Source organism: Chaetodon auriga, chromosome 4 (assembly GCF_051107435.1).
Source record: "Chaetodon auriga isolate fChaAug3 chromosome 4, fChaAug3.hap1, whole genome shotgun sequence".
In the NCBI taxonomy this organism is placed as follows: Eukaryota; Metazoa; Chordata; class Actinopteri; order Chaetodontiformes; family Chaetodontidae; genus Chaetodon; species Chaetodon auriga.
The window spans coordinates 15,859,588-15,887,261 of record NC_135077.1 but is presented as its reverse complement, the minus strand read 5'-3'; the positions used below and the strand labels follow the sequence as shown (position 1 = coordinate 15,887,261).

The 27,674-nt window shown below is 42.2% G+C and overlaps 1 protein-coding gene across 1 annotated transcript; it reads left to right on the top strand.

Annotated features, from left to right (window-relative positions):
- Positions 1 to 26,848, top strand: LOC143319410 (zinc finger protein GLIS2-like). Its single transcript, XM_076728378.1, has 7 exons — positions 1 to 465; positions 15,815 to 16,003; positions 16,943 to 17,136; positions 19,812 to 19,997; positions 20,673 to 20,806; positions 22,173 to 22,291; positions 23,689 to 26,848. The coding sequence occupies exons 2-7, from the start codon at positions 15,838 to 15,840 to the stop codon at positions 24,366 to 24,368; spliced, it is 1,479 nt and encodes a 492-aa protein (XP_076584493.1). The 5' UTR covers positions 1 to 465; positions 15,815 to 15,837; the 3' UTR covers positions 24,369 to 26,848.
- The last annotated feature ends 826 nt before the right edge of the window (positions 26,849 to 27,674 follow it).

Sequence of the window (27,674 nt, the reverse complement as noted above, 5' to 3'; positions counted from 1 at the left end):
AGTTGACCAGCGTCGCAACTGGGCGATGCGCCTCCAGGAGAGCCTCTCCACCTTTTTGCGGCGGATTTGACATTCACATCGCAGCCTGCGTCCTCGCCTATGAATGACACTCAGTTTTTCGCCCTCATCGGTCATTTCTTCAGCTCACGCCGCTCTGATTTCGAGAGAAAACTATTGACAGGACGAGGTTTTCGGCTGCATATCTGAAAACTGACCACTCGCAACAGGCTTTTTTTTTTTTTAATCCTCTTGAACGATCCCCTGTGGGAGGATTTGCTTTCAAAATACCGATTTCCAGCCAGAGACAGCTGATAACTTCATTGAAGATGTTGCAGGAAACGACGGACAAACTCGCTTGATTCTGGTCATTTGCGTCCTCGGTTTGTGTGTGTTGGGGGCTCGAAAAGCATCTTCAGACTACAGGGAGCAGAGGAGGCTGTTTGACTGTCTACAGGCTGTTCAGAGGTAAATCCTCACAACGAAATCCAGCTGTTGGCTCATCTTCTTTAACATCAATCTAACAGGATGCTTCTGTTGCTGGTTTGAGATGTCTGTGCTGCTCAGTTATAAATTTGTTGTCGTGCTATCTGGCATGACATCACCAGACCAAATGTTCCTGATTTCTATGATGACTAATAGTGATTAATTTAAATCTCTACAGAAAATCATATATGTAGTATAAATAGCTTTGGAGATATGAGGCGCAACACAATTTCCAAATAGAGATCAGCTGTTTTATGATAAATGGTATTCATTTTGTGTGTGTGTGTGTGTGTGTGTGTGTGTGTGTGTGTGTGTATGTGTGTGTGTGTGTGTGTGTGTGTGTGTGTGTTTGTGTGTTTGTGTGTGTGTGTGTGGAGAGAGTTGTGACATTCGCCTCCTCACTGATGTGGAGCTCCTCATGGGTCTATCCTGGGCCCTCAGTAATTCCTCTTATGAACTTAAAAGAACTTTATTTGTCAATACAAAGAAAATGGATCAATAATAATTTTGGTAACTGATCAATCATATAAGTAATTTCAAACAAAATCTTCCAAAATGTCCAGATTTGAGCTTTTCTTCATCTTATATGATAGAAAACTGCATTTTTTTTTTTTTTTTTTGACATTTGAAGATATCACTGTGCCTTTGCCACCTTCGTGTTGATTATGAGCACATGAAATTCAAACTGTTCTCAGCAGGAAAATGACAGCATTATTCATTTGTTCACATGACTTACAACAACCTATATGTTCAGTCCCAAAGCGGGAAGTCATGTGACAGATGTCAATATCTTGGCTACTTTCTCACCTACACACATGGTCGTATTATAGTCCCCTTTCTTTTGTAATGTTGGAAAGGTGTGTGGACACAACAATCCAACAAGCACTTGGTTTAAGCACACTGATGCCTTTCTAATGCCTGTAAAAGTCTTAAGGAGGAGGTAGGGTGTACGGATGGGTGTGCAGTGTTATTAACCCGAACCACAAGCTTTCCTACTTAACCAGGACTAACAGGGCCTGTCTGTGCCTTTAAAGGACAGTATATCAGTTAATACATGATCTTACAGAGACGCAAAGTGGGACTTCAGTGTATGAGGTGAGTCTTTCTCACCACAAGGCTCTTAACCCATTAATTGGTCTATCTGTAAATGCAAAGTAAACCCAGTTTGTAAATGTAAAACCTTTCACCACTGGTGACCACTGATCATTACTCCTCATCTTCCCAAAAGGATGAGTCTGCGTCCCTGTTAGAAAACCTTCCACACTTCAGCTGCACTGATTTTCATGCATCCAACTGAACAGGATCCCAAGAGGTAGGGCAGGTTTAGGGAGTGACCCTCAGTTGTGCCAGCTCCACTTCAGCCCCTTCCTCAGTTTTCTGAGAAGCATCATGGTGGCCCGGGTGAAAAGTTTTTGAGGATGTGAGGTTTTTGTCTGACAGCAGCAGTGTGCAGGTTGCAGGCTTGTTGCATCATTCTGCTCTCTAAAGGTTGGACAAATGCTCATGGATGGATTTTAAAAAAGGCCCGCAGCCAAGCAAACTCCTTTCCTGTTGTTGTTGGGTGCGTCTGCCTTACAGCCCACTTCCACCCACACTGTCTGCTGCAGGGTGTGAGTGTTGCTCATACATATGGCATATATGAGCGTGTGTGCGTGAGTGTTAAAATAGATGCATGTAGAAAGGAAGGAAGGAAGGAAGGAAGGAAGCTAGCAAAGGAAAAGGAATAAAGAGAGCAAGAAGAAAGTGAAGGTAGGAAGAAAGTAAAGGAATGAAAAAAAAGAAAGGAAGATGTTGAGGACAGAAAAAAACGGGTGATGAAAGGAGGAGGCAAATGCAAGCAAAAATAAAATTAGGGAAGGAAGAAAGCGAGGAAAAGACATCAAGAAGTGAAATAAGTGCAAACCAACTGCAATGTCCCCGCACCAAGACTGGCCTTGACTTCTGTCCTCCCTACTGTGAACTCTCGGAAAGGCAGAAAATAGCTAACAATGCAATGAAATTGACCCAGTGTTGGATTCATTTAGCACTGGCCTAATGCAGGGTTAATTTCACCCCGTGCCAGTGTGTGTAGAAAACCTCCCAGCAGAAGGGTTGTTTTGATCCAGTAATCCAGCACTAATGTAAAAATAACACCAACATGGGGTCAAAACACTTAATTTAATGAGTGAAGTTAATGCAGCATTGTGTCAGTGCCATATTGACCTGACACTGGGTACATTTTAACCCAGTGTCCCCAGTTCATGAAAAAGATGGAAGAAAGCAAAGAAGCTGAAGGAGTGACTGAGGGAAGGAAAGGGTGGCATAAGAAGGAAAGAAGAAAGCGATCCAGAAAAAAAGAAGTCAACAAAGTGGAGTAAAGTAAAAAGTCGAGGAAGCAAACAGTGGAAGAAAATGATGGCGTAAAGTCAAGAAGGAGTAGAAGACAGATGATGGAAAGTGAGGGAAAAAATGGAAGAAGGAAAGAAAAATGAAATGAAAAAAGAAAAAGGTGAAGGAAGCAAAGGGAAGAGGGCATAGAAAGAAAGGAAGCAAAGAACGGCAGAAAGGAAATAAAAGTGAAGGAAGAAAAAGGAATGAAGGAAGCAAAGAATGGTAAAAAAAATACCGACTGAAGGAAGCATTGAGTAAGATCTGAAAGACGTGATGAACAAAAAAGGAAAGGAAGTGAGTAAGTGAAGAAAAAATGTCATAGAGAAGGAATGACAGAAGGAAAGAGAGAAAGAAGTGACAGGAACAAACAATGACAGCAAGAAGAAAGAGAAGGAAGGAAAAAGAAAGGAGAAAGAAACAAAGTGAGGGAGCCAAAGAAGGAACGTGGAGGAGGGAGGGAGGGAGGGAGGGAGGGAGGGGAGAAAGAAGGTGGAGGGAGTAAAGAAAAGTGAAAGAAGGAAAGAAAGAAAGACCCCAACCCATACTGGTAAAATGGTGCGTAGTTTCATAGGGAGCAGAGGAGGACCTGCGATGACTCTCCCCTTCCTCCTCCTCCTCGCACCTCCTGTGCTCCCCAGCCTGAGACCCCCCACCGAAGCCCCCCGTGTGGCTGCTGGCCTCGGCCCTCTCCTTTTGCCTGCTGTTTGCACATGATGGGTTCAGCAGGTTCAGATCAGCTATAAAAGCACTTTTCTCCCCTGCGGCAGAGGCAGGAGTCAGCAGGCCTCATAAGGGAGGACGGCGAGAGGTGGAGGAGGAGGCGCTTCTCCTCTTTTACTCTTTCTGACTTTATTCTCTCCTCTCGCTTGGCTCGCTGGCTGGTTGTGGTATCGTTTTTGGGCCCAGCCCTGGACCAGACGTTCATTTTTCTCCTCTTAGTTTCTAACCGCTAACTAACCACTGGCTCCCTGCATCTCCCCCCTCCTCCCCCTCCTCCATCTGAGGAATGTCTTATTCACCTCCTCTCTCTCTCTCTCTCTCTCTCTGTCTTCCTTCTCTGATTCTTACATGCTAAAAGCTTATGAGCATCCGTGCCAACATCTGCAAATAAACAGAGGAATGAACGCACACACATGCTTTGAGCCCACGTAACACAGTTCAGTAAACACACACACACACACACACATTTTGACTCACAAAAGACCCCCCCATCAGTGTGTGCCGACCACCTGTGAGGGTACACACACATCCATAAACCTCCCTTTCTTCTCCCTCTCTTTTCCATTATCCTCCTGAGAGCCCAGCGCCGGGGCCTTTACTTCCAAACCAAACATAGACCAAATTCCGCAAACCCCACCCCGACACCCCCCTCCATCACTCCCCTGCTCCCTCTCTCCCCCTTCTTATTCTCCGCCGCCTCTCGCTTTCTTTCTTTTTGGTCTGTATTTGAGGAAGGAGGCAAACGAAATCCTGCCCCCCCCCCAAAAAAAAAGGCCTGACAAAGAGAGGAGGAGTGAAGAAGGAGAGGAAAAAATGGATAAAGAAAAAAAGATGTCTTGGCAAAGGAGGGAGTTATGATCGTGAGGAGGGATCAAGTGCCAGGGCAGATGGGCGTAGAGTCAGAAATGGACTTCTTCTGCGTCCCGTTGGCTCAAAGAAGTGGACTACAATGGATGCACTGTTAGCTTACTCCTTATTTCATCACTCTCTTCTCTTTTCTTTTCCTCTGATGATGTTGACCCTTTGCTTTGGCTTCTGCCTCCGCAAGCTCTTACCTTGACTTGTTTGTAATCTGATGATTATAATCAGTTAATCATCTAATCTGTTAAATAAATCAGAATATGGTGAAAATACACATCAAAATGTCCCAGATCCAGATCCTGCTACAAGATCAGCATGGTTCTGCAAAGATCATTATTATGGAGAATACAGAGTGGTTATGGTTAGAAAGCAGCCCCACTCAACAAACTGCGGATTTGGTTATTAAAACGACAAATGCTAATTGAAAGTCTGTAATGATACGTGAACCCCTCTCTCCTGCACAAAAGTCAAACATGTTACTCGCCCATCCGCTCGCCCATCCCGAACATCCATACCTATACTTTCCTCCCACATAAAGGACATTACCAACTACTTTCTGCACTGGCACTGCTTGTTAGCATTTAACCCAAACTGTGAGGTGCTAGTTAGTGAGCTCCTGTGGCTGCAGAGGTAACCAGGGAACATGCTAGTCACAATATGAATCTACCAGTTAGCCAGTTAGCTAACTTTGCTGCTATCAAGTTAACACATTTCGTTTTATTACACAATTTGCAATGTGTGTGTCTAAGTTTACTCAAGTTGAACTCTACACAAAAACTTGGCATAGATTTACAGCCCGTCCGTACCAGAAAAATGGCCGTATAGTTCAAGTGTGCAAGCAAGTTATTATGAAATACCTGCATGTCAACATAAGGAATAATGTATGAAATCAAGTCAACGTTAAACTTCCACAGTCGATTGTTTACTTTTCGTGACCTCTCCAGTTGTCTCCTAATCTCTCGTTTTCCTCAGCTCCTTCCTCTCCCTCAAGGTGGAAAAACACGACTCTGTTTTGTTTAGATTTAGCCCCAATTAGATTCATGCACTTTACACAAATCCAGAGAATCAGGATGAAATCAGGTTATTTTGTCCAGTGTCAGGAAGCCAAGTGAACAAGTGATTGTTTGGAGGAACTCTGAAGGAAACTGAGGAGTTTTCTTACCTGTGTGGCAGCTTTTCCCCCATAAACAGTCTGCTGGCAGGATGGAAAAGCATTAAGGTGGTTTTGCCTCTGAACCTCCCCACTGACATGTGTACAAATTGGATTTTATTCAAATGGCATGTAGCTTCTGTGCGTGGAGAGCACTGACTACCAGTTCTGCTGGACTCATAATGTCTGTTAGCATTAAAGCATTATTAACTCTTCCTGCTTAAGTCTCTGCTGACTTTTTTCCAGCTCATTACTCTCTTATTTGATGGTGCCTTTTTCCTTTTGCTCCGTCTTTGTTTCCCAACCGAGAACGAGAGGAACGGCCTGCAGTACAGCTGGGATTGGTTATTATTTACTGGCTTGGCACACACACACACACACACACACACACACACACACACACACACACACACACACGCACGCAGTGGAAACAAATTGGGTGAATCTGCTCTGCACGTAGGAATGTGAGGCGCATGTGTTTGTGTGTTTTAGGTCTGGATGACAGAGTTGAGGGAATGAAAGAAGGATGGAGAGAGAAAAAAGAAAGAAAGGCAGAACAGACAGAGAGAGAAGGAAAATGAGATTGATTTCTGGGACGCAGACAGCTCTTGGCCTCTTCTGTCTCGCCTGACAACAAAGGTTAAAAACACTTTTCTCCCTCAGTCTTTTTCCCTGTCTCCACCGACTCCCTCCTCCCTTTCTCTGTCTTTCATTTCCTCCTATACCTTCCCCCTTTCATCCTCCTTGTCTTTTCAACACAACCCTGAATACCTGCACTCGTGCCTTTTCAACATCCCGGGACCTTGTTCTTCACCCTGTTCTCCATCTTTAGTCTTTCTCTCTCCCTCGCTCCTCTGAGGGCGGCGGTGGACGGGAGGATCAGGGAGGAGGAGGGATCTGTTGCTCCACTGATGCAAAGAATTACAGGGAGGGAAAGCAGAGAGGAGAAGTGGAGAGGTTTCTGTGTTGACCTTGTCCCGCTGCCAAACGGTTGGATGGTGGTAGCGGTGGTGGTGCAAGGGATTATGGGCGGGGGTTATGAGTGAGGAGAAGGGATACAGTGAGAAATAAACGAGGAAGCCAAGAAGAAATATTACTATGGAAGGAAAAAAGCAGTAAAAAGAAAGGCTTAATTCAGAGGCTCAAACAAAAACTGGATATGGTTAAACTACTTTAAAAAAGGATTCAAGGTACAAGAAGAAAAACAAGGGCAGGAATAAAAACAGGTGTCACCCCCATGTGGTGTAATTGCCGTGATTAAGCTTTTTAGTTTTTGGCATATTTAGTCAACTTCATCCTTAGTCAGAGAAAACCGCATCTGTTTTAGTCTCTTTTAGTCATCGGATCATTTGAAACTTCTTTCTCAGAAGATTTTATCTCATCATTATGTGATGAAAAACACAGGTGGAATGTTTAACAATGCAGCTTTGCAGAAAGTGTTCGATGTGACCTTATGAGTGACAACAAAGAAGTGATATTTGGGGCCGTTTTCGTTAAAAAGCAATGTGGTCATAAAACAGCTAGTCATAGTCCTGATATGCTGCAGGCAGCACAGGAAGCAGAGCCGCTGCACTGGGAAAAAATGATATTCTGTCTCCTCTTTCTGTCAGTGAAATCAAGCAAAGTTTAGATTTTTTAAGCTACATTTTAGTCTTTTTTTTATAAGCAGTATCTCATGTTGGTATAATCACAGTTAATGTTTAATGATGACGGATGGAAAAAAGGTGTTTGGGGTCGACTGTGATGCTATGAAATGAAAATACATTGAACAACTAATGTACTTTCAGAGCTGTGTGGATTTATGGATTTGGATATGGATATGGATTGTGATGTCCTTGAGTGTCCTTGAGCACCTCAACTAAAGATCTTATCACCAGTTGTAAATCAAAACACAATATATTAAATTGCATGACTTGATGTTACCATGTGACTGATGACAGACCTAACCAGGTGTTGAACTGAAGCTTAACTGCCATATTATTTTGCTCTCCAACTCCTGAGGAAATATCTGTCTCTTTAAAAGTTAATTGCTCCGCTATGTTCAGCAGGGGGTCACTAACTTTGTCTGCCTGCTGTTAGGTGCTGGACGGGTTGCTCACAGTGGGTTTGTCAAAGCCCTCTGCCTGAAAACAGCAGCTCAGTGTGGCTGGAAACAACACTACAAGAGCAGGGAACCAAAGCAGTGAAGTAAAATCAAAACAATGAGCTGAAAGATACTAAAGGGGAAGAACAGACTTAGGTCATAATGTGGGTTTGTCACTACGAGAGACTCCTTTTCCATCACATGCAGTAATTCGATCCATTTTTCATGTTAAAATATTGATCAGTGCAGCTTTGAAATACGTCAATATTAATGATTTGAGTAGAGCGCTTCTGTAAATATGCGCAGTTTGAGACCTCCAGGAAGGAAGCAGCTGCCACTTCAGCTGGAGTTACACACTGATGATTCACACACACTTTCTCCAAAATGGTATCAGCTTGAAGTGTGTATGTCATGACTATACATGGTTAAGTTCATCTTTGAGCTACTGGAGGATAAAGTGGGATGAGGTGGGTTTATCCTTTATTACAGCCCTGCTGCATCACTCCATCGACCCCAACTGATCTCCTTCCCATCTGCCTCAAAATATTTGTCTTCTGTCTCCTGTTTGTCTAAGAATTAACTCTCTAGCAACAGGTAGCAACCTACCTGTTTGCATCCGACGTCTTTTTCTCCATGTACTCGGTTAATTACAGGAGTAATTTTGCAATGAAAATGTCCCAATTTCTGCCAACCAGCTTTATGTACTTTACTTTTGCTTTCTCCATTTTTCCAGGATATGGTTTGATGTCCCAGAGACTGTGACTGAACTCGTTTCACTCTGTCCACCAGTCTAGTTTTTACAGTTAATGTAACGTGTGACAGCTGCATTGCACAGCTGCTGCCATTACAAAAATAAAAGATCCAGAATAAGTGACAACAAAGCCATCGTTTCTGTGTTTACATGTTTTAAACTGTGTCATCCAAGACACAATGAATAAGTAACTCACCGCCAAATAAAAAATGGATCCATAAGTGCAAGACGGATCAGAAATTAATGTTTTTTCCATTTTACTGAGATGAGACCTCGACTGATGTCAAGCTCTGCTATATATAATTTAAAGTATTTGTTTGTCGCCTGCTTGCTGCACTAGAGGACCACCACTCAAAGACATTTTAAATAGTGTCACGTGACTAAGACAACAAAGTTGACTTCTTGCCACTTTATTGTCAATAATTTATCATTTGTAAAAGTTGAGACCCCGCCGCCTACTGTGGTATAAGTACAAGTCTTCTCGGAGCATATTCACTCGTAAAGTGGCTGCTGCAAACAAGGCTCTGCAGTTTTGATGAAACCCATGCAAGTAAAGAGCGGCGAGTTGTGTTTTTATTCTAGACTAATCAAATCAATCTGCCCCCAAAACATTTCAGAAATCTTAAAGTAACTCAAAATAAGTTTAGAGACATACAGAACGTCTGGAAAGAGCTTTTTTTTTTCGGCGAAGAACTCCATAATCCCTGTCTTGAGAGATTACTCCCCCACTACTCCTCCCCTGACAGCCGCCACCACTCCCCTCCTAAATGGTAAAGACGCCAGTGTCAGTGCGAGAGACACTGCAGGCTCGACTGGTGGCTATTGCAGACTTGCTCTGCAGAGTTGCATCACTTAGCGCTGCTGAGACACAGGAGAGAGAGAGAGAGAGAGGGAGAGGGAGGGTAAAACTGAGGCAAATAATGGGAAAAGTGTGAGGGGAAGAAAAGGGTGGGAGCCCACGTCTGACTCCCACAGTTTCTGTCTTCCCCTCCCTCCTTTCCTCTCTCTCAGTTTTTCTATTTGTCGTTTTCACCGCCTGCTCACTCGCTGTCTCCCTGTATGTTGCCGTTTTTCTCGTCCGGAGTGAAATTCACTCTCCTGAACGCTGGCACGGTGAGCATGGTGTGAATCAGAGCTGACATAATATAAAACAGTGGTTCAACACATTCACAAGCTGCGAACACTGACAGTAAATTTCCTTGCGCTGCCGTGGCGGCTGAAACCACCTAACTGCAGTGGCGGCGGTTTTGTTTTTGTGACTTGTGTTTGAGATGTGATACGGTCATTACTGTTTTGGATGATCCGTGTAGACTTGGGCTCTTGAAAACAGTCAAAAACACATTGTGAAATTTGAGAAATACTTGGATGTCAATAAGAAGAACTCTTGTTTGTCTTCCTCCTTTACAAAAACAAACTCTTGCCTCCAAGGACTACAGTATGTTTTGCTTGTTGCCTCCATCTCACCACAATCTGTGCGCTAAGACGAACCCCCTGCTGTTTGCGACATGCTTCTCCACCCTCTCTATCCTTAGAATTCCCTTTTCTCCTCCACACAAACCTGTCTGTCTTTTTGTTTTGTCCGTTCAGATGTTCCCTGCTATTTGCTGTTCAAACAGGTGTTCAGTTTCAGCCAATTCCAGCCTTTTCCCATGAATACACCTCAGCCTTTAGAGTCCTCCTGTCTCTGTGTGCCTCCAAGTCATGAAAACAAAGCCTCCTGTCATCCTCGCTGTTGCAGGGGCATTGCATAATACCTTATAAGGACGTCGGATGGAAAGATCAAAGGATGTACTGTAAACCCTTAAAAACAAGGGCTGACATCGATCCATCGTGATACACCGTCACTCCCCCCCCACTGAAATCCATTCCTCTTCTTCAAAAACCCAGAAAATAGAAACTGCAATCATGCTCAAGATTTGGGAAACTTGAGGTTCTATCTTCTCAATTTTACCTCAAGATTGGCTCTCTGTTTAAAAGAGAGTGATAAAGGAGAGAATTATTTTTTAAAAAAAGTCATATAACATATACATGAAGTCAAAAGTGACTTGTGAAGAGTGATATGATGTGTTTTTCTGCTCAAACAGAAAGGCAAGAAACTGAAGAAGAATGGAAAAGGGAGTTCAAAAACACTCTGGAGAGTAAAAAATGGGAGAGAAGAAAAAGGAGTGGGAGGTGCAGGGGGCAGAGGAGAGGGGAGGAGAACGGGAGAGGTATGCTCTGCTGGAGGACTGGGAGAGGAAAACCACAGGAAGGAGTGAGAGGGAGGGAAGTAGAGAGAGAGGAGTAAAAAAAATGGGGAGGGAGAGGCCAGATCAGGGCGCCGTGGAAGCAAAGGTTTCCTGTGAGAGGGGGAAAGACTGTGTGTGCGTCAGTGTACGTTACACCCAAGGGGGGCATGCACTCTATACGTGTGTCTGTGTAGTTTTATATATAATTGTGTGAAAAAAAAGGTTTGCTTCTAGTGTGTTTCTCTGTGAGAAGCGTGAGATGTTGCGTGTATGTGCATGTTACTAATGAATACTGAGTGCATATACACGCTAGCATGTGCAGCGCTGCTTTCCTGAAGACGTCAGCGACGTTCTGTGTTTGAGAATCTTTTACATACAACTGCGTGCAAAATGTTAAGTCTGTGCTTATGTTGTTTGTTTAAGTATGAACTGATGTTTATTTGTATGTACGGGTGTGTATGCATGCGTACGCAGTCACAGTGAGGACGTTTTGCATTGTGGGGACATTGTGGCTGATCCTCACTACTTCAGAGGACAGTTTGAAGGTTAAGACTTGGTTTTGAGGTTTAGAATTAGTTTCAGGGTAAGGGTTATGACAGTCAGGGTTAGGGTTAGGGGCGAGGGAATGCATTATGTCAGCAAGGGTTTGCATAAGTACAGAAAGACAAATGTGTGTGCGTGTAAGGGCTACTCTTTTAGAATATACACTATATATGACTGCGTGCATGTGTGCACAAGTGCATATGCTTGTGTGCAAGTGTGTGAACAGTCAAAGTATGTGTTTTGCTAGGCGGTAGGGGATCCATAAGAGGGTCCGGGCATGCTGCCCAAACGCAGGTCATTGAGGGAAAAGAAGGGGAGGAGCTGCTGGAGGCTTGGAGGGGAGCTCACGTGTGGTTGTGAGTTTTGCGCATGCCTTCTGGTGTGACTTCAGGCTGCATGCGTGCTTGGATACATATGGTGCTGTATGTGCGTGCCGTCACAATACCTCCAAATAACAGCGTGTGTGTGTGAGAGAAGTCAGCGAGGTTGCTGTGGAATGTGAAACCAGTGTGGTGAGGTAGCTGGCAGGCCAGCAGAACGACCTAAACACTGACTTCATTGTGGTTTAGCCTCTGCCTCATATTATGTCGGGGGATCCTGTCGGTGATTGAGGAAGAATGTGTGGTGACAGCAAGTTTAGAAGTTAAAGAGGTGTACATGTAGCTGGAGAGTTGCCAGTTTGAATCCCAGACTGTGTTTGGAAATCCTGCCAATGAAAGTAAATTAAGAATGCTCTCACTGCCAGCTATATCATTAAAGAGCCATATAGTGAGACACCCAATAGAGGTTTTGCAGTTGTGTCAGAAATCTACTTGCAACCCATGTCTGGCGCCATTTAGGAGTTCCAGTGGAGGAAAAATGCTGGTTAAATATGTAACAACTGGCTAGAAAAACAGATCTGAAAACTTTTTTTTGGGCTCTGGGTGTAAAGTTCCAAACTTATTTTAAAGGAACAGTTTGGCATTTTGGGAAATGCCATTTTTTTCCATTGGTGAGAGTTCGAATGTGAAGTGTGAAGCTAGAGCCAGGAGGCGATTAGCTTAGCTTAGCATAAAGACTGGAAACAGAGGGAAACAGCTAGCTTGGCTCTGTCCAGAGATTGAAAATACACCTACATGTATATACAACAACTCTGAAGCTTAGGATCTAACAGACATATATCACACACACAAATTCACTGATATTCATTTAACTTCGAATACTTTCTCACACATACAGACACTCCTTCTGATGAATGAAAAATAATAAATGGGCGATTGGCTGATTGATTGGTCATTGTTTTTGACCTGCAGACTCTAAATAAATCTCACAGGGAATTTGATGTCTCACAAACAAAAGCAAGGTTTCTATGTAGGATAACTGCATATGAATAGTCTGTTCATATCACATATCACATAAACATTTAAAACGTGCAGTCTTTAACACTGATTTATGCTAATTTCTGCTGTTTGATTAAAATTGTGATGAACTTTGATTCTACATGTCATCAGAGAACTGCTTGACTTGTGCTCACCTGACCACTCTGGCTCTTAGAATCGGCTCTGGCTGGACTCAAAGACAGATTTATTGGAAAGTTAAGTGGCAACTGGCCAGTTTATGGCAGTGGTGCATGGCACGGATCTCCACAGGCCTCAAACTGAACCGAACACCGGCATTCCATCAACTCGTGGACAGGAGCCTTGTGCTCGTGACAGCATGGGATGTAAAAATTCATGGCTCCTCAGGTGAGCTAGCTAGCACCGGTTAGCTCTAAACTAATCTCCACAAGCTAGCAAGAGTAAGGGGAGTATTTGTAGCTGTGAAAAAGTTGGTGGGTGTAGTTTGGTAGAAAGAAAATAGTTCCCACATGACACTGCCCAAAACAAAATCTGCAGATTATCTTGAGTAACTGGGTAATGATTCCTGAAAAGAGACATTGCTCTTGCAGCATGTCTGCAGGAAAACCTGTAACTTTATAAACGACTTCAAACATGCAGTTTATCATTTGTCCCTCAAATATCTCAGACTCACTCAGCTGAGCTTTGAACAACACACAGCTGACATCCACAAACGCTGCCAGCAAAGACTCTCTGCCATCTGTTAACTCAAAGCACTTTCTGCTGCTGCTCTACAAAAGTTTAATTCAACCATTTTCCTCCACTGTCCTGCCTGTTTCTACACCATGTTAACTGCCTCCAATTGGAACAAACTCATACGCAATGCATCCAAAATGATCGGCCTCCCCATCCCCAACCTCTCAGACCTCAATAGCAAAGCCCTGCTAGAGCATCACGCAACAAAACCCGCCAGTACAGTCATGTGTATCGGTGCTATGTGTAAATGATAATATCAGCCATGCAGTCGGTCCAGCCTCTAGTCTCTACTATTGGCAGATTTTGCAGTGTATATTTCAAGAAACCAGATTGACAAGAAGGTGGTGAGTGATGGAAAACCGAGCCGAGCTCTTGACGGAAACAGATGACTGAGGATGAGCCAGGCAGCTCTCTGGTGTGAATGGTGTGTAGCAGTGCGAGTGAGAAGCAGAGTGTTACTGAAAAACAGAGTGCGTGTTCTGTCATTGTTCAGAGCGGCTGTCAAGCATTTGTTTGCAGGTTTGGTCCACTTCACTGCAGATTTTTCCCCCATCGGTTTCCTCCTGCGAGATTTTTTTTTTCCTTTGAAGCAGATGTCTGGGTCTTGAGTCATTCGGTCTAACAAGAACTTATGAGTTGAGTCACGGACCAGCGTAGCTTTTTGTCTCATGCTTCACCCAGAGTATCATACCACTACGGGTGGAAAACTACAGCAAAATCTCGTTAAGCCCATCAGTGAAGGCCGACCACAGAAATGTAGAGATCGCAGTAACAAACCCGCATCATAATGCTTCTCAGAGCTTTTTCCCTCAGGAACAGAGCAGCAACTTAAATTCACAGCACAAGATATGACCCTGCTACCATTCTCGAATTGACTGCCTGGTTTTAGAATAAATGGACTGCAGGACAGGACACCAGCTGAATCTAGCTCATTATATTTCCTGATGTCAGAGGGAAAACAGGCCTATAATTTCAATTATGTTCAGCTGAGAAAGAACTCTGTGTGCTGGGAACTGGTTTGAAGCTTAACTTCTTTTCAAATTAAATACTTTAAAGACTTCTCAATGTAAGATGTGCACTCTCCTCTCCCCTATTATTACATATGTCACTATAGGCCTTTTTTACATGGGTCTTTTTGACTTTGAAAAATTTGCTCCAGCTGGGAAAAATTTCACTGTATTATTTGGGACAGTTTTAGAGTGAAGTTTTCGTATTATTACTCAGAAATTTCATTATCATTTTAAGATAAGATAAAACTTTATTGATCCCAGGCCAGGGAAATTTAGTTGTTACAGACAGCAAGATTAAAAAGGAGACGTTGAAAATGGCAAATAGACAATAAAAAAGGATACAAAATAAATCAACTATATCTATCTATCTATCTATCTATCTATCTATCTATCTATCTATCTATCTATCTATATAAAATACAGTGGGTTTGTACTATGGCACAGTAGAAAGTATATAACATAGTAAAAAATGTAATTTTACTTGCGCTTGCACAAATGTCATTAATATTAGCAAATGTTAACATAAAGAACCGAGTAATATGAAAGCGCTTTCTATATCATTGTTAATGTGTAACAGTGAAGGTCATCCTCCTTGCCTTGTAATTTTAGTTCCTTTGTGCCTTATTTTACTGAGGATGGTTGTGTGTAACAGTAAAAGGTGTTATGAGCGACTGGAGAATGCTCCCCTGTCAAGAAATCTAAAAGTCAAATTTGCATGAATTGAAACCTGTTTGTTGGCACAATATGGAGAGCTGTGCATATGTAAACTGCCCGGTTCAAGGGAATCTGATGTTAAACATTTAAAAGTTATTCATACCAGTATTACCGCCGCCTCCATATGCTTGTGTCATGTGGATCATTTTGTTTGGAGGCCGCAGTGTTTGAATAATCGTTCGATCTGATCTCACAGGATCCGACTGTAGCTGTGACTTAAGTTATTTATGAGTTATTTCTGTCTGTGAAAGCGAAGCAGACGTTTATACAGAGATGATATAAATGCAGTTGGCTGTGTTCCCTTCAGAAACTCACACTTCAGATCTAACTCTGCTTTGCACTGAAGGCACATCAGTGCAAAGTAACTGTACTCACCTGATTCATCAGTATCCCGTTGTGAGAGGTCATGAGGTTGTTTTGATTACAAGGCAGCCCATGTGTTTTGACTGATGGATCAGACTTATCTAACTCCACTGAGAGGGCGGGAAGGGACCTCCTGTAGCGGTTAACACCCACAAGAGAGACCTGAGGATACCTGTCAGAGAGAAAGAGGGAGCATGTGAAGGTTAACGGAGGCACAGAGCAATGCAGGCAGTGGTTTTCTAACAAACTCACCATATCAACTTTATGAGGCGATCATGAATTTTTTGTGTTTACAGCTTGTTGCACTGCTGCCAGGTGAACAAAAAAATGAATGAATGCTGCTTGAAGCATTTTGGTTCCAGAACTGCGTGAAATTAAGAATGAAAATCACTGATACTATCAAAAACACACTTAAAGCTACTTGAAGCATGGAAATGGATACTAAATAATGGTTCTGTTTCCTTAGGTGTGCAGGAGTAACCAGCAGCCATGCTGTCGTTGGACGAGCCGCTGGACTTGAAGCTTCCTTCAGGGCGGACAGATGGTCCAATGACATCGGGAAAGAGGGCTTGTCCCTCCTCTATCTGCGCCCCTCTGAGCACCACACGACCACGCCTGCTATGCACAACCTTTCCTTCCCCACCCTCCTCCCCAGGTAAGAGACACCCCGGAAAACTGAAGCACAACATACAGAATTCTTCTTCTCCATCACTTCTCCTCCGTCTCTAATATACACATCATGCCTCAGCTGTTGCCATTTTGCAGTGATTAAGACTATCACTGTGATAATGCAATAGCACAGTAAGTGGATTCTATGTTCTCACTTTCCCAGTAACTTAATTCTGTAAATCCAATGAATGGTAGCTCTCTTCCATCCTCCAATAGACGCACATTGTCATCAGATTTGTTGGTGCGGCTCATAACAAGAAGAGCGTGACACTGACATGAAGACCCAAAAGATAACCACACCATGGCCTCTGTGATGGTCTGAATGGACTGTGTGACTTGATGGCTATGCCCTCTCATTTGTGCACCTCCTGTGATCCTCTTCGGTTCAGTGTAGCTAATTGTGCTAATATTCCCAAATGGAGGCACAAAGACACCATGAGTCAGCAAATCTTTCCTCTATTTCACCTCCATTGTTTTGGTGGTTTTTTTGGTTGGTTCGTTTGTGGGTCATGGCAGCATCACATTGTGAGAATCTGACCGTAAATTTCAGACCCTGTCAGAGGTTTGACTGCAGGATGTTGATTTTGTAAATTCTGGTCCCATTTAGGGTAAAATAGATGATAAGGCAGGGTATGCTTTAGGGCATAGCTACCTTGTGACTGACAAGACTCTACCATGGCGTGTCATTGGGTTCTCAGTCACATCCAATCAGGATGGAGGTAAAGCAACGTGAATCCACTCCTGGCACCAAAAAAAAAAACAAGATCGCGATAGCCATAATGCCAAACTCGAGTCTCCAAAAAAATAGTACACAAGCCAATGAGTGACAACATAGTGGGTTTGCACTTGCTTATGATCCATCAAGTTTTACTCTAGTGAGACAAATGTAACATCATCCCATTTTAATTTCTTATCTCCAATCCAGATTCCCATTCTCCCTCTCAAGAACGACCCGGGTCCTGCTTCAGTCCTCCACCCATGGACCTCAGCCTGTCACCCTCCTCCCGCCATGCCTCCTCCCTCTCCCCATCTCCTTCCTCCCCCTCCTCCCTCTCCCCTTCCTCTCCCCTGGAGTCCCCCCACAGCAGCAGCAGCCCTCAGCCACATCTCTTCTCACGGGTGAGTGCAGGCGTTCGCACAGAGAGACGACACTGATGCTTTCCAGTCACAAACCATCAAATCTGACAGTGACAACTGCAGATGCATTAAGTGGATTTTTGGATGTGATTTCAAAGATTGAATTCCTACCACTGGCCTCATACTGAGCACTCATAGAGCCTTATAATCTCCATACCTGGTTTGAAGATCTGATAGGAAAGAGATGTGTTTCAGGAGGCACTGTTAGACACTGATAGCAAATATTGGCAGTGCCAAGTTTCACTTTGTAAATAAAGAATCCTCCGGGGCTCTGGCATCGCCCCTGAAAGGACCATTTGTTTCTAATAGTGAAACTGAAAATCACAGCATGTATGTTACAAATTTGGTGGAATACACCCCTGAACTGAATTTGAGTTCAGCCAGTTCACATTTCTTGAATGATCAGATAATAAATCTGAACCAAAATAATCACTAAAACTTCAGCCAGCGACTTCATATCAGAAATGGATGTTGTCGGGCTGACAGGTGCAAACATTAAAACACTGTGCAGAGATGGACAAAGACAAAGAGAGAAGGTAATTCTCACAAAATTCACATGAATCACACACTACAGGGTAACACACGTTGGTGGCATATGACAAGTTGTCACTGCAGATTAAAGGAATAGCTTGACATTTGGGGAAATGTGCTTATTTGCTTTCTTGCAGAGAGTTACAGCATTGATACCATTGTCATGTTTGTACTGTGAACATGATGCTACAGCTAGTAGCCAGTTAGCTTAGTCTAGCTTAGCATGAAGACTGGAAACAGGGGAAAACAGCTAGCCTGTCCAAAAGCAACAAAATCCTACCAATGCCAAGTGGGACAGGCAGCCAAACAATGAGCTGAAAACTCACTATGATGATGGGAGGAGCTGCAGCTTCACAGTGTCACACTGTTTTCACATTGTCATGTGATGAACTGTAATTAAAAGTAAGATTACAGACGCTTTAAATTCAAGTTCTTCTGTTTCATAAAGATACACATGAGGGAAGACTGGTCTGTTCAGCAGTTAATCTTATCCATAACCAGACTTCTCAAAATAATACAGCCAGCCACTGATTCCGGCTGAAAGTGTTCCACTCTTCTTCAACAGGACTGAATTGAATTGAGATCCTGGAAGTGAATTTAATTTGTTGGCACACAGCCGTCCAGTGACTCTGTCTAAATCAAATTCGAGCCATGCTTGAGTGGTAAAACATGAAACACACAGCTTCTTTGTTAAGTTATAAAATCTCCCCTCTTGGCCCAGATTCGTTTTTTAGCTCAGAAAGTACCGGTTTTAAATTGTCTAACGCATTAAAAGTGGACTTTGAGAAGCATTCATAATATCCCCCAGACATGCTTCAAAGCTGTCTTTGAAACTGCCGACAGCAGCTTTTTTTTCCACTAAGGATTCATTTAGCTGACCAGTGTGAATTTCCCTTCCAATTCTAAACATGCAAAAACTTCAAAATATCATTAAAGACACACTGATTTCAGCATCCAGTGTTTTGTTTGTTTGTTTGTTTGTTTGTTTTTTTTTACCAAAAACAGCAGCAGCATAGCACTTAAACAACAATTTTGACAGTATTAAAGAGATCATAAAGCTCTAGCAACAGTGATAGTCCTCAAAGAAAACAAGAAAAACTAGTAATATTAGTAGCAAACCACAGGGGTACCACAGGGTTCAATACAAGGCCCAGTCATTTTCTCACTGTTCAGGTTGGAGCCTCAGACAAACGTATAAACTGATGTTTTTACTGCTGTCAGAATGTTACTGAAATAAACAGCATTGTCTGCCAGTGCTGGATATGCTACAGAGTTTTATAAAATAGTGACATCAAATCAAAACAAAATCACACTGAACTAAACTTGTTTTTCTCTCGTCCAGTATTGACGAAGTAGCCAGTGTCATGGAAGTGATTTATCAACGCTGTCTGACTTCTGATAAACAAAATAAGATGGTGTGTGTCTCTGTTCATGATACAGCATAAATCAGAATTCAGTTTTGGTTCCTCTCATCCAGTTTGAAGAAAATCAGTCACATTGTTTCATTAGGACTGTCTTTACTGCAAATTGCCCACAGACAAAAGTCGAGTATTTACTGAAACTAAAATCTTTAACAAAAGGTTAATACCAGTTTAAAGGTTGATCGTAGGTCATAGCCAATAGACTGCCAGACACAGAAAGCAGTCAAAGACATTGCTTAAAAGGTATAACCCAGGACACAATGTGACTGTGTGTCATTCTGTTTACAAACTGTGGCCATTTCCTCCAGACAAGAGATCCATTTCATTTCGGTCTCCACCGGTGAAGCATGGAAATGCAACTACATATGCTTCATGGTCCTGGACATGTACACACCGCAAACAAAATTTAACATGTTTTTGTTCATCTTAATACAGATATATCTTCCACGTGTCAGTGTTTATGCTGCATTCATTCACTGCCAGCAGAGTGGGAAGATGGGAAACTTGGTGTTATTTTAACCAGTGTTCATGCATTATTCTGATGTCAATCCAGCTGCTAGCCCTGTAGTCACACCAGATAAATATCCTATGCTAAATATCCTCTGTTTTGGAATCACCTGTCTTGGAATTATAATCTGAATGATATGACGTGAGATGGGTGTGCTCGGCTGATGTGACCTTTCTCTCTCTCTTCCTCTCTTTCAGGAACCAGCTCGTCATCGAGGTGTGGAAGGCGCAGCGTCACCGCAGGGATATCCATTTTATTTGCCGATTGGAAGTCCACCAAGGGCGTACAGCTTTCCCTCGTCCGTGTTCGTTAGTCAGAACAGAGAGAAGCAAGTTTCACCGGAGCCCTCATTGGACGGTCAGCTGGCCTGCCGTTGGATGAAGGTAAATAAAATGATGACACGAAAACAATAGTACATCAATGCACAGTGAGGGGCAGGATGAAAAGTGCAACTACTACTGTGACCACTAGGTGGTGCTGAGAACTACATATAATTATCACTGTTCCTCAGAAAAAGAGGAGCAAGAGGATGAAGATGACTTAAATTCACAGTACTAAAACAGGAGTGCTGAAATCATCATTCAAAAACAGTTTCACACTCAGGTCATCTTTGTCGTCATTCATCAAACAGTGAATGTAAAGTGTAAAACTTGAATGTAAAGTGTGAGGATTCGCTGCTTTTCTCTGTTGTATTATCATTTCAAATGGAACACTTCAGAGTTTTGGGGTTTGGGTTCCATTGGTTGGATAAAAAAATCTAAAAAATGTCACCTTGGCCTCTGGAAAGTTGTGATTTTATAGTATACTCTGACAGTTTAAAGACTAAACAATAAGATGTACTGTACATAAGGAAAGCTGCAGTAAGTTTCACATCTGAAACATACAAAGAAACCTGCTGTGGCATTGACCAAGGTCTTCATGGAAAGTGACAGTATGACAGTATGGCCTATTTTTTTTTAATTAAAAAATAAAAATAAAAGTAGAAATGTTTAAAGGAAAATCAAAATCCAAACCCAGCAGTTATGTCATGTATTAACTCACTCTCCTTGATCTTGCAGTGCCACCTGCTGTTCGACTCGCTGCAGGACTTGGTGGATCACATCAACGACTTCCATGTCAAGCCTGAGAAGGATTCTGGTTACTGCTGCCAGTGGGAGGGCTGTGCTCGGAACGGGAGAGGCTTCAATGCCAGGTAAATTTACACTATTACCAACAAATCTATTCTAATCCTTGTAATGATCATCATCATCATCCCATTCTAAACATCCTGCTTGGACTGGTGTGAATAATTCTCTAACAACGGCCTTGTGTTACCTTTGAACAAAACACACCGAACAAGTCTTATTTGTTTAATATTATGTTTTTTTAAGCTGTAGTTTGGAGTATTGTTGAAAAGAAAAAAAAAACTTGCCCAGCAAAACTATTATAAATCACAACAACAAAGCAGCCAGTGATTATCGTTGATAAATTATTGTTGAGTTGATTTATGAGTAACTGCTTTATACTTCAGTTTCTAAAATCATAATCATAAACATAAACAAATTGAAATGTCCACTGTCAATACCCTAAATGATGTCTGCAGATTTGGAAATTACTCATGTAACAACAACAACAACAACAACAACAACAACAATATTAATAATAATATAAAATCATACATGCACACAATGTGAGAAAAATGTGTGCAGGTTGATCAGGATGAACTAATTGAGAGATGTCGTCAGGGTCAGGCCATGAAGTGCTGTTGTTTGACAAACAAAGGCGTTTCATTTGCACTGATATAAAATGAACAACACATCCCAATATTTGAGAAGCGGCAACCAGATGTCTTTGTTCCTTGATCTAGAATTAAACCTATACTGAATCCTAAACCTAATGTTTTGTTAGTTAACCATACATGTGTCTTATTAAGTCCTACCATGTTCTTTTCACCTTGTATTTCCCCTTAAGAAGCTTTAAGGTTCAGTCACTGCCGACAATATCATATACAGTATGTTCTATATCTGATTTTTCTAGATGTTTACACTGAGTGGAATATTCAAACCCAAGATGGCTGCTTCATTCCATCAAATGGAAAAACTGTAAATGTCTTGCGCATCATTTTCTTCCCAAATGTAGCCTGAAATTACTGGCTTCTTTGGGATCTTCACTAACATTTAAAATAAAGGTCATTGGGTTTGAGCAACATTTGGCTGCACAGCATGAGTTCATACTCGGGTCCAACAGTCACTGGTTTTTTTAAGAGAGCTTTCAAGGCAACATAAACCATGAAAGAGATGCATGATGGTCGAGGATTAAAATCCAAATCATAAGGACATTTGTCTTTCAGTGAAGAGGTAAAAAAAAAAAAAAGTTTAACACTAATTATATGAACCAGAACCAGCTGAAACCACACCTCTACAACCAGTGTGAGGTAATTCAGGTAACAGCAGCCACATGCTCAGAAAAGATACTGAACATTTTAAAGGCAATGTTTCGTATGTGTGTGTGTGTGTGTGTGTGTGTGTGTGTGTGTGTGTCCCACAAGCCCAATTTTTTTCATGTTTCATGTTTTATAGGTATAAAATGCTGATTCATATCCGCACACACACCAACGAGAAACCACACCATTGTCCCACCTGTAACAAGAGCTTCTCACGTCTGGAGAACCTGAAGATACACACCCGCTCACACACAGGTGAGTTCACAATGGGAAACGCAGCCAGACAGCTTTAAAGGATAAATGTTGGGCTATTTTATACTTTTCTTACTGCCAACAAGTCCCATGAAAAGACCCACGACTGCGTGTTAAAAGTGTGACATAACTGATTCCTCTCTGCCATAGACCTCCAGTGTTGTTCAAAATCAATAAAAGCCTCCATAAAATCAAGTTTTTAACCTTGTTAACATGTCCATATGGTAGTTTTTATGTTCTACAAGAGCAAAATAAGCAGTCAACACCAACTTGGAACTGCAGTGACAGTCTCACAAACATGCAGCGTTTTGTATCACATACCTGAGGAACCAGTCCCATCAATGTATGGGGTTGGGTGAGGGGTGCTAAGCTAAGCTAAGCTAAGTTTCATTGTTTCAACACGATGGCAGATGTGTTCTGTTTTCGGTCGCAAAGCTGCAAAAGAAGAAATGGTGAGCATCTGAAAATCTAAAAGCCAAAGTGGCGTCCACAGTAGCCTTTTTCCAGAGCTCTGTTTGCCACAAAGCATAAAGCCTGAATGTTTCATCCATTTATCCTGTAAGTAAAGTAAAAAAATCAAGCCGTCTCTATCTTACCCACTTAAACTTTCTGACTGAGTTTCATCGCGCTCTCCATTGTCATTCCAGCATCAGTCAGAATAACTAGAAGTGCATTTGTGTTTTGTTAATCTTCCAAAGCATCAAAAGCATCAAAACATCATATAGTTGCAGGAGATGTGATGTAAATGTTTTAGTCATACTTGTCATGACTAGTAAACTGACATTAATCTGTCAAGTCGGTGGACTGCCCGTTAAATGGACCTTAACAATGACTCAAATTCATCTCTCCTCACTGTTTTTTTATTCCTATCTTTTCTTGTCTGATCTTAGTAAAGCGCATTCAATTGCATCATAGACTTGCTTCGCCTTCTGTTGCTGAGAAAGAGTTTTTTATTTTTGTAGTCACCTAATGTGACCGTGGCATAAACCCAGAAGTGGAAACATCTGACTCTTCTGCAGCCTGTGTGGGAAATGTGTGTTGTGTTTAATTCCCTCTGTTGCTGCCAGGGTCAGTTCATGGTTTCCTCTCTTCCCTCCTGCTTATCAGCTTTTTACATTCATTATACATTCTTGTTGGTGAGTATTACACATACCATATAACCACAACATCCAGAGTTTGATGTCAGCCTAGGTTGTGTATCATACCTCACTCAATGTTGCATTTGGCATTTCAAAAAAGACCCAAATGCAGGACATTTAGGCAGGAAGGACAATCCAAACAAACCAACCAGGGAGGCAAAAACTGCAGGAGCAGGCAGGACCGATTACTAAATTAACAAGTCCAAGTTAACAAATCCTGACTGACGTTTGATTTGTCATTGTTTCTTTTTCCTCCTCAAGGAGAAAAACCCTACATCTGCCCTTATGAAGGCTGCAGCAAGCGTTACTCCAACTCTAGCGACCGCTTCAAACACACCCGCACCCACTACGTTGACAAGCCTTACTACTGCAAGATGGCAGGCTGCCTGAAGCGTTACACAGATCCCAGCTCGCTGCGTAAGCACATCAAGGCGCACGGGCATTTTGTTGCCCAAGAGCAAGGCGCTCCAAGCAGGGTGGGGACGGGTCTGGGCCTCCCTGGGCACCAGAGCACAGCTGAACCGCCATTGATAGGCGGGGCCCATATCATCATACCTGGGGCTGCTGCAGCTCTTCTTGGAGGCCTGGGGACCTCTTTGCCTCTCTCGGCTTTCTGCCATGCCAGAGCCCTGGGCCACCACGGGGCACCACTCTTCTCCGTGGGCGGAAGAGGAGGCAGCGGTATGGGGCCACTCGGCCTCTCGGACTCTCCTCTGTTACACTTCGGACTTTCAGCTGCATCGATGTTAGGCCTGGGAGCGCTGAGAGGTCTCGGACAGATGGCAGGGAAGGAGACTGAAGGCGAAGAGGAAGAGGAGGAAGGCGAGGAAGGGGAAGTGCTGAACCTCTCTGCAGGAATGGGGCCCAGACGAAGCGACCCTCTGTCCTGGGTGGTTGTTCCCCCGAGGGCACTCCTCCTTAAGCCAGCTGTTGTCAGCTAGGATGTGCACTCAGCAATGCATAGAACCAGGGAGTGTGTTTTTCTGTGTCAGTGTTTGCATGTATGTATGTGTGTGTGTGCGTGCTCGCAGACATACATGCATGATTATGATGATTGTGTGTGTGCATGTTAGGGATCAATAGAGCCATTTCAAGCACTTCAGTCATTCCAGCCCAGAAACAACAACAGTTTTTGTGTTGATGTACAAAACCTTGACAACCTTTAGGTGTGGGGTTGCAAAATGTTTTAGCACCGTGCATATTTCAGCTATCATGAACATTAAAGAGTCAAATCACCCAAATTACCAAGAAAAAACCCTTAGTGCTATCTGGTCATGTGGATCCATTTTTATCTGCTGACATTTTGAGATATCCTTTTAAGATTTCTGCTGTAAACAGCACTAAAAAAGGACATTTGGACATTTGATTCAACACTGAAATTCAACCACACTCATCACTGTGTATGGTTTCTTTGTTTGAACTACTTTGCAATGAGCCACACGAGGCATAGCAATGCCAGTCGGTTGGTTGGTTGGATTGCTATTAAATTTTTGTCAGTCATTCATGGTCTCCAGAGGATGAATGCTGCTGACTTTAGTGATTCCCTGATTTTCCTCTAGCACCATTATCAGGTCAACAATTGAGTTTGTCCAAAACTTGGACTAATCATTTATGAGCAAGTACGGTACCTGCAGGAAAAAAAAGATATTATAATAATAATAAAGTGTTAGCATGCTAACATGCTAAATTAAGACTGTTATCAAGGTGAACATCATATCTGCTTAACATCATGTTAGCATGCTAACATTAGCTTTTTGTTCAAAGCACTGTGCGTACAGTCAGAGCTGCTAACGTGACTGTAAGCTCATAGTCCTGTTTCCCTGTTATGAGCCTTGCAAATCAAATTCCATATATGGTGGTGGAGGTGGATTTCTGCATGGCTTGATGTGTAATTTGGGTGAAGTGACCCTTTCATTTTTCTTGATTCATCAATTTCCACATTTAACAGTGGACAATCACCTGTATTAGATTTACTAAACCAGGTCATGAAAACAGCAGGTACACTAACCACTTTGTAGTTTTTATGTTTGACAATCCCCACTGACCCATTTTTACTTATAACTAAATATGGGGAAAGCATCATTACGGGGAGCAATTAAAAATACAGTCCATACACAATAATTTAATGGATCATTAAAGAATAAGCATCGCAGACTTGACTAGACTAAGATCTACCTTTCTAACATCCATCTTTATTTTTATCCCTCAGAAGAATTTGTGCAATTAATGGGTTAAATTTCAAAATGTGACACCAGTCATTTGAAAAATTTGACTCCCATACAATGACAGCTGGTGCTCTGAATAATTGGTTTTGTTAATTTTAGTACAACTGTTTACAAAATATTTATATGTTGGATAAAATTGTGTTTTTGAAACTGATTTTACTTTGTCGTCTGGTCACAAAGTGGATTTAAGGCGATTTCAAACCCTTCCATGTCTGACTTGCAGTTTTACTCAAAGAAGGTTTCTGTGGATTGAATCTGGTACATTAGTTGTCATGTATGACCCCTTACAGTAAGGGTATGCTGTGTATGCTGTGGGCAGCCCACGACACACAAAATAATTAGCCCCTCAAGGAAAACTTAGCCCCCTGAGGCTGAATGCCGTGCATCATCATTTCTGACACTGATTTTCTAGTCTGATGTCAGCGCGGCTGTCAGCTGCTCTGCTGTTCAACCCAAGAGACTCGGGACATTAACGACACTACGATGTGTGATGAAAGATTGTAATCCACACAGAGCTACACGTTTGACCATGTGATTTTTTTCAAGTCGCAAGAAGAAAGAAAGAAAACTGTGCTGACGCAACTGAATGTAGGTTTGAAGTCAACTCCCTTGTTTGCGGTTCACCTTGCTTGCTTTCAGTTAATTCCTTGCTCCATCTGTCATTCCAAGACAATGATCTAGACGGGATCAGCCCTGCCTTGTAGATGAGACATTGGATTGACGAGGACAACGTTCAAGTAGGAAGGCAGACAAAAGTGTGTATTAGGCGATAACGCGTACACATTTGCTTCAGATGAACAATAAAACACAAAAAGGTACACAAGAAGAAGCCAAACGATGGTTTAAGAAACTGTCTCTCGAATATTTTTGAAGGGTGAATGTTTGACAATGGCCACGTGTGGCCAGTATACGTGTTGATGTATCGTGTATTCTTGTTTGCACATTGATTTATCCTAATCAGTATTTCAAAGGTGTCCAAGTGCCTTGTGTTTCAACTGAAATATATCACACAATATATGAAAAATATTTACACAAATGTAAAGTGTATAAATGTACTTTTCATTACATTTTAGAAAACTGAAATTTAATACCTTGACAACAGATGTGATATGTACATCAGGGCCACTGCAACACTTTCCAAGAACGTCACCAGTGTTGATGACTATGACAATGACTCTATGTCAATAAACACAAACAAGCGAAATAAACTGTCTCTTCTGTCGTGTGTTATGTCAGTGAAGCCCATGCTGCATTCAAAGTACGGAAAAATAGATGGATTCCTAAAGTAATACGTGGAATCCCAAGGATAGTAATGGTACCCTGAATGCATCAGCACATCTCCTGAGACTCTGAGGTTCTTGCTTTCTTCCCCGAGAGTTAGATGATTTCTCGTATCTTTCTCTCTCAGGGATCAACAGCTAATCTGCCTCTCTCTGAACGCATGAAAATCTGCCCACAGTTTTCTGGCAGCCTGACAGTAATGTCAAGGAAGTTATTGCTCCCAGCCAAGAAATAGTCCCGCATATTAATTTACCCCCACCATTAAACAACACATTGCCATTTTCAGTCTTTGGTTTTTGTACAAGACAATAAATAAATATGTTAATTTGTGAACTTTAGAGATGCTGGTATACTGTAAAACATGATACAGGAATTTAGTGGAAGCAACTTTTCCGATTCACTTAAGTGAGATTTATTCGTTTGAACATGAGCTCTACTGACTTGAATTCTTTTTCACATGAAATGATGAGTCGATTGATTGCACTGCTGGGAGTTCACTAAACTCATGTAATACGAAACAGAACATATTAACAGACTTAAATGAAATCTTTCCAGAGACCCCTCTGTTTTGCAAGTTTGACTCAACAGTTGATTCAACTGAAAGCAGCAGACCACTGTTCAAGCTGCATTTGTGGCAACAAAACGAAGTAATTTTAACAAAACATTGGGACATTTTCCAACCAGTTTGTGGTAGCAAACCCGGCATTTAAGCCAAAAAATGACCATTTCCTACCTAATCAA